The sequence below is a fragment of the Dendronephthya gigantea genome, unplaced genomic scaffold (genome assembly GCF_004324835.1).
Source record: "Dendronephthya gigantea isolate DGI-Jeju-01 unplaced genomic scaffold, DenGig_1.0 000082F, whole genome shotgun sequence".
NCBI classification, from domain to species: domain Eukaryota; kingdom Metazoa; phylum Cnidaria; class Anthozoa; order Malacalcyonacea; family Nephtheidae; genus Dendronephthya; species Dendronephthya gigantea.
This window is the reverse complement of record NW_021163092.1, coordinates 75,737-86,304: the sequence shown is the minus strand read 5'-3', so window position 1 is coordinate 86,304 and position 10,568 is coordinate 75,737. Positions and strand designations below refer to the sequence as shown.

At 35.7% G+C, this 10,568-nt stretch overlaps 1 protein-coding gene across 1 annotated transcript; it reads right to left on the bottom strand.

Annotated features, from left to right (window-relative positions):
* Window positions 1–1,120: 1,120 nt before the first annotated feature.
* On the bottom strand, window positions 1,121–7,728 carry LOC114532898. The gene is made up of 4 exons (XM_028554485.1): window positions 7,645–7,728; window positions 6,213–6,728; window positions 4,842–4,926; window positions 1,121–3,520 (listed from the first exon to the last, which is right to left on the bottom strand). The coding sequence occupies exons 2-4, from the start codon at window positions 6,653–6,655 to the stop codon at window positions 1,121–1,123; spliced, it is 2,928 nt and encodes a 975-aa protein (XP_028410286.1). The 5' UTR covers window positions 6,656–6,728; window positions 7,645–7,728.
* Between the last annotated feature and the right edge of the window lie 2,840 nt (window positions 7,729–10,568).

Sequence of the window (10,568 nt, the reverse complement as noted above, 5' to 3'; positions counted from 1 at the left end):
AAAAGTTAATTATTTTATGGATAAATGCCTACATTGGCTAAATATCCTTGCCTTAAAATTGAAATCAGAACGCCCCTCCGTGCAAAGTTTTTAGTCCAGTTCGAAGTTTGAGATCTGCAACATTACAGTGGAGGGACTGGGGATGACAACACAACTGAAACTTCGCGTTATCAGGTTAACTAGCTGCTTAGGAATATTTGGCAACAACACGAAAAAGGGAGCTCGTTGAAAACCCGAAATTTTGGAACTGCATGGAAAGGAGCAATTAGTTATTTTTTTCTCGATAAAATTTAATCGGATTTATAATTGTCCTGAATGAAGTGAGCAGTATCATATTTGCCATACAAAATGGATTTGAAACGTGTAACTGAAGTCAGTACATGTCTAGAATTTTAATTAAAGTTGCCTTCCAATCGCTTTAGATGTAAGTTAAACAAATTGTATATATACATTATAAATTATGTGAAAATCAAATAACCTATGATTGACGGTGTTTTTAAACAGTATTAACTATTGGTGAACGCCATTTTGTTTTTGATCTAGTCCGAAGAAGACGTTAAATATCGATCTTCTGTGGAAATTACTCATCTTTGGATATATCCCAACACAAACGTCGCATATATAGCTGCAATCATACGGCAATACAATATAAAAGTGGATTTTGTATCCTTAATATTTTGCTATCAAATACGTAAATACGGGGGGTACTTAGATATTATTTCCCTACTCCAAATACTAGGTGACGTGTCCACCCATCCGTCCTTGAGTGGAGTTCAGAATAATACGAAAAATTGCTTTACACATGCAATTTTTTTCAAATTTTAACGACTGTTCATGTAAAAATGTTATAGCTAATATCAACACAGAATAGTCGTCTAAAGTATTTTATGATATAGCACAAAGATGAAATAGCTGTTAACTTTATAAAGTGCGTGCGAAATTTCTGCGTTTGCAATGAGTTATATCAATACGTCTCTTGCATTAGCAACAAGCGTTTTATTAATTATTAGTATTATATAACATAACTATATGTCCAAAGTATGAGCTATATTCGAATGAAGAAATGACAAGTCTGCGAAAATGTTTGAAATTGGCGCTCTAAATCCTCAATGAATGTGATTTAAATATTGTAATAACGGTGAGCAAGGTGCGGTTCTTCTCCTTCGAATAATGGCAATGCAATTCCGCAGGTTTTATGCCGTAAATCTACTGCTGACGTGTAATAGTTTCCGTCTGATTCATCTAGGTCTTCTGGGTTTAGTTTTGATCTGATTTCCCGAGCCTTTTTAGCCGATTCTGACGATGCCTTGTAATTATTCATTTTATCTTGCGTCATTGCAATTTTGAAAAAACTGTCCGCCGTCCCTGGATGGACCTCTCCATACAGTTTCAATCTAATCTGCAGAGCTTTTTGATGCGACTCTAAGGCTAATGGGTAATCTTTAATCTCATAGTGTGAGGCCCCAATGTTGTGATAACTGTCAGCAGTTTGAAGATGGTTTTCTCCATGTAATTTTATTCTGATTGTAAGAGCTTTTTGATGTGACTCTAATGCTGACGCGTAATATTTCATCTTATGTTGCGTGACCCCAATGCCACTATAACAGTCAGCTGTCTTAGGATGGGCTTCTCCATACAGTGTTTGTCTAATTTGAAGAGCTCTTTGGAACGACTCTAATGCTAATTTGTATTCTTTCATCGCATCTTGCGTGATTGCATTGTTAAAGTAACTGTCAGCTGTGTCAGTATGATCTCCATATACTCTTAGTCTGATTTCAAGAGCTTTTTTATTCGAATGCGATGCTGATATGTAATCTTTCATCTCGTGTTGCGTGATTCCGATGTTGTAGTAAATGTCAGCTGTGTCAGGATGGTCTTCTCCATATATTCCTACTCTAGTTTCAAGAGCTTTTCGATACGACTCTAATGCTGATTTGTAATCTTTCATTGCGTGATGCGTGATTCCAATGTTGTAATAACTGTCAGCTGTATCAGGATGGTCTTCTCCATAATGTTTCAATCTGGTCTTAAGAGTTTTTTTATTCGATTCCAATGCCGAGTTGTAATCTTTCATCTCATGTTGTGTGATTCCAATGTTGTAATAACTGTCAGCTGTTGCAGGATGATCTTCTCCGTATAGTCTTAGTCTGATTTCAAGAGCTTTTTCATACGATTCTAATGCTGACTGATAATCTTTACTCAAATGTTCAATGACTCCAATGGTGAGATAATTGGAAGCTGTCAAGGGGTGGTTTTCTCCATGGACGTATAATCTGATTTCAAGAGCTTTTTGATACGACTCTAATGCTGATTTGTAATCATTCATCGCAAGTTGTGTGATTCCAACACTGTAATAGCTGTCAGCTGTTTCAGGATGTTCATTTCCGTATAGTCTTAATCTAATTTCAACAGCTTTTTTCTTCAAATCTAATGCTGATTTATAATCTTTCATCGCATGTTGTGTGATTCCGATGCCATAATAACTGTCAGCTGTGTCAGAATGATCTTCTCCGTATAATCTTAGTCTGATTTCAAGAGCTCTTTCCTTTGAATCCAATGCTGATTTATAATCTTTCATAGCATGTTGTGTTATGCCAATGCTGTAATAACTGTCAGCTGTGTCAGAACAATCTTCTCCATATAGTCTGAATCTGACTTCAAGAGCTTTTTGCTTTGAAACTAATGCTGACTGATAATCTCTAATGACATGCTGTATGAGTCCAATGGTGTGATAATTGGAAGCTGTCAAGGGGTGATCTTCTCCGTGTACTTTTAACCTGATTTCAAGAGCTTTTTGATACGATTCTAATGCTGACTTGTAATCTTTCATCGCATGTTGTGTGATTCCAATGTTGTAATAACTGTCAGCTATGTCAGGATGATCTTCTCCGTATAATTTTAACCTGGTTTCAAGTGCTTTTTGATAAGACTCTATTGCTAACTTGTAATCTTTCATCTTGTGTTGTGTGATCCCTATATTGTAATAACTGTCAGTTGTGTAAGGATGATCTTCTCCATATAATCTTAATCTGATTTCAAGAGCTCTCTTATTCGAACGTAATCCTGATTTGTAATCTTTCATCTCATGTTGCGTGATTCCAATGCTGTAATAACTGTCAGCTGTGTCAGGATGATCTTCTCCATGTAATCTTAACCTGATTTCAAGAGCTCTTTTATTCGAATGTAATGCTGATTTGTAATCCTTCATCTCATGTTGCGTGATTCCAATGCTGTAATAACTGTCGGCTGTTTCAGGATGATCTTCTCCATATAAACTTAACCTGATTTCAAGAGCCTTTTGCTTGGATTCCAAAGCTGACTCGTAATCTGTCATTTCATGTTGCATAATTCCAATATGGTACCAAGTGTAAGCTGTTGCAGGATGATTTTCTGCATATAGTCTTAATCTGCGTTCAAGAGCGTTACGATACGACTCTAATGCTGATTTGTAGTCTTCGTCCTTGTCTTTGGTAATTAGGTCGTAGTGACGTTCAGTCTGATCAGCATTATCTATTTTTCCCTAAAAAAATTACGGTGTATATCTCATTATCATAAGCTTGTAGATTAGTACACCAAATGAATAAATCAGAAATTTGGCAGTACAATCGATACAGTGACATCAGTATCGACAGTGACAGTGACATATGACAGTGACAATGTCAATTGTGAAGAAGTAATTTTTACAGGCAATTGTAAAGAAGATCGTCCTTAGTGAAACAAAATAATGTTTAACTAGAAATACATGCATGCAGCAACCCCTCGCCATTTCAAACGAAGCAAATTTTTTCCTCAGCTAGCCAGATCTCAATATAATAGCTGACGTTTCACATTTTTCGTCATCATCTCAATATATTAGCTGATGTTTCACATTTTTCGTCATCACCGTTTATCTGCTGCAGGCGTTGCATATTGACTTAGTTAATACTTCAGTATAGCTAAACGTTCAAAACAGCAAAAATAATTTAAATTCCCAAACACTAAGTGTCGAATATTGCTTTTCGTTTATTGAAATCATACAGTGATTGCGGTCGACTCTATATAAAAGCTTCAAAGTGATATTTGTTAATTACATCAAATCTCCGAATTACACTTTCAGGAACTGTTTTTCAAGTTAAAACCATGATGTAAAGCCTTAAATAGTCGGTTAGGTCTTTGCAAAACGACATACCGAGCTCATAAAATGCATTCTTACTGCAAACACGAAATAAACAAGATAGACACCTACCATTTCAAGGATTATAAAGTACGAGTTGTTCACCGCTTAACTTTCACCGCTTAACTTTTCCAGTTCTGCTTATATTTTAATCTCTCCCCAGTGTTTACATACATTATTTGATCCGCATTTCATATTGTGTTTACGAGACATTTTTTAAAAAAATAGTTTGCAAAATTTCAGTTAAATTGCTGACGCTTTTAATTGAAATACAAACATTTTGTCTTAGCCAATCAGCAAGTTGCTAATCACCAGTCCGTACTCGTTTAAATTTCGCGCGTGCGCACAAGTGCCATGACCATTGAACGTCCATGGTCCATAGCATAGAATTTGGACAACTTTGCATTCCGCTATGTTCTGTCACAATTTCCGGGTGTAATTCCTAATCACCCCCCCCCCCCAATTAAGCTTTTAGCTACGGCTTGTGAATAGAAAATAAGTAGAATACGTTGGTGTGAAAATGTCTTTGCAAAAAATTAAGTCGAAATATCAACGCAAAAGGTTGTCTTTTTCTTATATACTTCATATCTTGAGTTGTCTTCAAGATGTCTTCTCTTACATAAGATGTAGCAATTTGGAATTTTTGTTTATCATTTTTCTTGGAAGTTATTTACAAATATGTATTTACCGGAACATTTTTTAATTCCCCACTCGCCACTGCATTAACGTCGATATTCCTCATCATCTTGTGAAGATCTTCGCCTTTATAAGATCTGGTTTGAAGGAAAAAGTTGTTTCTTTTATGTAAAAGTGCTTGATGCATCTCTACAACAAGCTATAGCTAAGACTAATTTTAAAGCATCACACATTCAGAAGAAAAGATTAATTTTAATTACTTAAAATCGGAATGTCTCGCCACGCACCCTGAGGAATTCCCTGGAGACGAGGTTGTGCTGATTACGATCATAAACCTTAATCAATGAAAATATTCGCCTATTTTTGAGACCAGTTATCGCCATATTTTAAAGAATGCTTTTTGTTGAGGTTTGAACGGTGATATTGCCAGGCTGCTGAAGGTAACAAGGAAGAATTCCGTTTAATCTAATCGCCATTACGCCATATTTCTTTACATTATTTAGGCAAAGCCAAACAGAATTCCTAAATTTTTAATACTTAATGTAAAATGGTAAATAATGTACCGTTTTACCGGAAGTAGTAAAAATTTATGCATTCTGAAATGGTAAAAAATGAAATGTTACTGAAATGGTAAACAAACTTGCTGGTTGTTCTAAAACGAAATCCCCCATTGTTGCTGAAGGTGACTTACTGGTAACAACTTAATACATTTCTGAAGTCTTGGGAATTGAATTGTTTATTATATTCATTTTGAAATCAATGATGTTTCTTGCAATCTGATGGGTTAAAAATAGTGTGATTAATTCCCAAATTGCACTATTTTTGAGCAATAATCACATCATTTATAAGCCAATAAGATTGAAGCCTGCACTACAATAACCAATCAGATTTACTATTTCAGTATAACTATCCAATCACATGGCAGGGGAAAATGGCACAAATACTTGCATTTTACACGGTTCTTTCAGCCAATAAATCGTTTTGAATTTGTTTAATTTTTTGTATGATTTCAAAATGAATATAATAAAGGGGAAATTGCACCTCGCGCGTTTGATTTCACACCAGATTGCACTCCACTCAGTGCAATTACCATTATTAATTTATTTCCTAAGTATGCAAACACGCGAGCGTAAAATCAGTCCTAAATTCTGAAAAGAACCGGTTCGGATTTGCAAAACGAAAGATAATCATTCTAGACTTTAAAGCATTGTGTTTAGCTGCCGTTCACCGAATTTATTAAAAGCTTTATAGTTGGGGCAGCACAGTTCATATTTTGACCTAGTTTGATCTATCCTGCGAATGAAAAAGCTAGAAATTTCAATGCTAGCTGTACCAGAGGACATCAAAGTACCTTCAAATTGCTGAAAGTTTTTGCTAATCTCGCGCGCCTCGTTCTTTAGGCTAAAAGTGTATATTTATATACCTCTTGTTGATAGCTTTCTTTGTTTCATTCACCTCCTCCATGTTTTCAATCTTCACCTTCAGTCCTTCCACTTTAATTCCAACCAGTAAAAGTTCATCCTGCAAGCGTTCCTTCATTTTTCCTGATTCGTAATCCGCCAAGACTTCCAGAAACCTTTCGTCTGTGAAACAATGTAACTCAACATGCAAACTTCCTGGTCGAATGTCGCGAGAGTCCTGATCATCGCGATCGCCACCAACACTTCTTGTGAACGCGCTGTCGATTAATTGCTTAACCAAATTATAACCAGCATACAGAGCGCCTAGACCTAATGCTACTTTACCGGCAGTTCTGCACACTTCTTTGGCAACTTCTACATTGTCAGTGCCGATAGCTATCACAAATTTTCCGCCAGTGAACGAAGCACTTGCTCGAAAAGCCTCTCCGAAAAACGCTTCCGCCATTTAGTAAATCTTTACTCTAGGAATGGAACTGAAGCGGACAATGACGGCCAATTAGATTAATGCCATGTTTTTCCTAAAATGCAATTATATTTTCTAGTTTCGATGCGATGATGGCGTGATTCCATGTATACGATATATTGTTACTTGAAATAAAAACGACTTCGCAATACTTTCCACAATTTTTAGCATATAGGATAAACTATTTGGATTAATTCCGCCACCGTCCTTATTTTTATCAGTTATCAACCTGGAACGAGAGTGATACCACGAGAAATTACCCGCAGGGATGAAAGCTTTGTAGGTGATTTAAAATGGAATCACCCGCCCTCGCGGGTAATTCACCTTTAAATTGCATGCCCCGGCTAAAAAAACAGGGTTTAATTTTCCAAACCTCATGATCACGTGGTAGTCACCCAGCTCTTTAATTGGTCAATCTTAATTTAAGGATTTTCTATCAAATAAAGCACAGAAGTTACAGAGCAATGGACACAGATGTAAATAAACCTATTGATGATAGCTCTTCAGTGAAGCCCATTAATGTCACTGCAAATCGTAAATCAGTAACAACAGGGGCGGGTGCCCATCTTTGCTATTTTTCAGACAAGAGTGTCACGCTAGCCGGAGTTAAATCCTGTATAGTATTAAATTATTACTATTATTATTTACGGCATAGTATTATTGTATAGTTCAGGCCTATACGACGACTTTATTAGTGTCCGAATCTACAGTAAGACTTCATGTTCGAACTTCGAAACACATATTTTCAGCTGTACATCACCGCAAGTTTAGTTCTTTTAATTTTAACCGAAATTCCCTCGATGCTTTAAAATAAATGTTTTTTATTCAGTCATTTTAATTGCCCGAAAATTGCCTGTATTATTTATACAGAGTTTGGCTAAAATTTCTGTATTTAGCTACTATTGTTTAATTCTGATTCGTATTCCGTATTTTCAGTTAAAGAAATACAGTACTATTGTCTATATACATACCACACTTAAGTCAATATTGTCGAATATGATGCAGTCCAATCGCGGTGAACACGAAACCAGTATATACTTTGAGTTTTAATGCATGGCTAAACAGGAACTGCTAAAAGAAAGAAATGTATTATCTTGAATCATAAAGCACTAAACCAGTCAATATTCAAATGATATAGCACCACGACATCACAAATGATATAGTATCAGAATAAGGCTTACCATGATGAAGAAATCCCAGTAACACCACAGGCAGCCCGGTCACTGCTGTTATACTTCATGCTATTATATATGTATATAATTACAACAAGACGCCGGTTTAGGCGTACACTCGTGCTCTAGGGATTGTGTTCTAGGGATTTAATAGCATTACTTGAGGGACACAATTATGGCGTGTTGTGGGAACCTATAGCGTAAGTTAAGGCTTTGTGGTTACCCTGGGCCTGGGAGGACTTACACGACAAAAATGTATCACACAAGTATAAAATAATACATTTACATTATTATCACAATTCACAAATGCCGATTATAGGTAGCCCATAAACAATCCGCACGGCGTGACATATTACTGTGTCAATGCTTCTATTATATATTGACTGCAGACTGCAGTGTTTTAGTTCCGACGAAAGCTTTCAAAAATCTAGTTGTAATGGTATTGATTCGCATTGTTCGTAATGTCAGTCGACGGTTCAAACATTTAGGTATTAATAAGTGTGATTTATAAGCATTTGTAGGTCTAAAACAGCGAAAACATCGATCATATATCTTGCTTTCATATAGGAATTTAAAATATACATCGCACCAAGGAATATGCATTAAATGTTGCACCGTAGTAATGTCTTCTATGCATATATTTTTTGCATCCTTCGTATTGTTTGTAAAATGTGGTTTGTATTGTCGGATAATTATATCTCGTAATATACATCGCGCACCGTAGTAATGTCTTCTGTGCAATATATTTTGCCGTATTGTTTGTAAAAGTGGCTTGTATTGTCGAATAATTACATTTCGTCATACATTACTGGGTCAAGCGCGCAATGCATTCTGGGTCATCGGGGTCCAAAACGCGACCGACACACGACGAAACCTAGACTCGTGCCCTCCTAGAGCACGAGTAATAAGGCTGGCAACTCCCTCGCAAAAAATATAATACATACATTAATACCATCGCTTAAAACAAAATACTACGCTAGTTTCTTAAAAAAAAAACAGATACAACACCTTGGATATATTGACTATATTTATCTGTCGTTTTTAGACTTGAAAAAAACTCTAAAATGCTGAAATTTTGCGAATTAAAAGTGTATTTTCGTTGAAATTTTGCGAAACAGAGGCGGGATGCAATTTACTCGACAAACGTCATCATCGGAGAATTCGTCGGCAAACTTCTGATTGGCTGTGGCAAGTTCGGAAAATTACGAAGATCTTTTTTCTTGATTGAGTTGACCTTCGTAATTTTCCGAACTTGCCACAGCCAATCAGAAGTTTGCCGACGAATTCTCCGATGATGACGTTTGTCGAGTAAATTGCATCCCGCCTCTGTTTCGCAAAATTTTAACGAGAATACACTTTTAATTCGCAAAATTTCAGCATTTTAGAGTTTTTTTCAAGTCTAAAAACGACAGATAAATATAGTCAATATATCCAAGGTGTTTTGTATCTGTTTTTTTTTTAAGAAACTAGCGTAGTATTTTTGTTTTAAGCGGTGGTATTAATGTATGTATTATATTTTTTGCCTTATTGTAATTATATACCTATATAATAGCATGACGTAACAGCAGTGACCGGGCTGCCTGTGGTAACACACACTATATATGTACTACGCAGCTTGCCTGCATGAGTGGAGTTGCATTGTGAGTTATGCATAAAATTGATTATGCCAAACACTAATACACTTGTGGGTCCCAACACTCAAGTACTTAGGCACTCAAACTCTAACTATTACATTGTTATAGGTGATTTCAATAGTTTTGTATAATAATTACCCCTGTATAATTATCGTTGATCGGAATTTGATCTAAAAAATTTCTATTATAATTATCTTATTATGCATGCGCGTGCATGCCATCAGCTTGACTAAAATGTTTGGCTCTGGCGATAATTTGAAAAATAAACGTTGTTTGCTACGTTCATATTATTAGCAAAATTATAGAGAACATTACAGTAAACATATAAAGCTCATCGCACACGTTTATCGTACGTTGCTGTAACGCTAATTGTCCGCCATTATCGAACATTGTTTGTTAGCGGGAACAAAAGACAATTGTGTTAAATACAGGGTGAGTAAAAAAACCTGACACCTTTGAAATTCAAATTCGCCGCGAACTTATGGCTGGAATTTGACAATTCCCATGACAGAACCATGTGTACAATCAACAGGACGTGGTTAATTAATGCGAAAGTGTTTAAACCAATTAAACTAATTCAACCTGGCGCGTGTGCTAAAAAAATATTTTTTATTTACAGAGCTTAGAATGCTTTTTAATTAACTTCCAAAGGGAACAAACTTTATGTTTTAGTTGAATTATTTGATATTCGTCGTATACCCATGAGGTATTTTAGGCAACTTCTGTCACATTACAGCCTAATTTGAATTTCAAAGGTGTCAGGTTTTTTTACTCACGCTGTATACTATACATTATTATTCTAAATAAACCATATAATCTAACAAAAACAATATAGGAATTCTACTGAGAGCTATTTGGCATAAAATCGACGAACTGAAAAACACCCATGCGTTCACATGGTCACGGTTTAGAGCTAAGCCTAGGTCGAAACATAAACATTTGTATGGCTCGTTTGTGAATTTTAAAGGGGAAGTCATTGCTCAGAAAAGCTTAGAATCAGATGAAAGATAATATCATTCTTACTTTACATACGAAGTTTTAAATCGCAAGGTTAAATAGAATTCAAGATATAAAGCAATAAAAACGCAA

What these genes read in the sequence shown, in the direction of transcription:
- LOC114532898 (XM_028554485.1), bottom strand. Translation starts at nt 6,655, where the DNA reads ATGGCGGAAGCGTTTTTCGGAGAGGCTTTTCGAGCAAGTGCTTCGTTC. An exon ending in AAGAAAGCTATCAACAAGAG is followed by an intron (nt 4,927 to 6,212) that starts GTATATAAATAT and finishes CCTTCAAACCAG; the next exon opens with ATCTTATAAAGGCGAAGATC. An exon ending in GGGAATTAAAAAATGTTCCG is followed by an intron (nt 3,521 to 4,841) that starts GTAAATACATAT and finishes TAATTTTTTTAG; the next exon opens with GGAAAAATAGATAATGCTGA.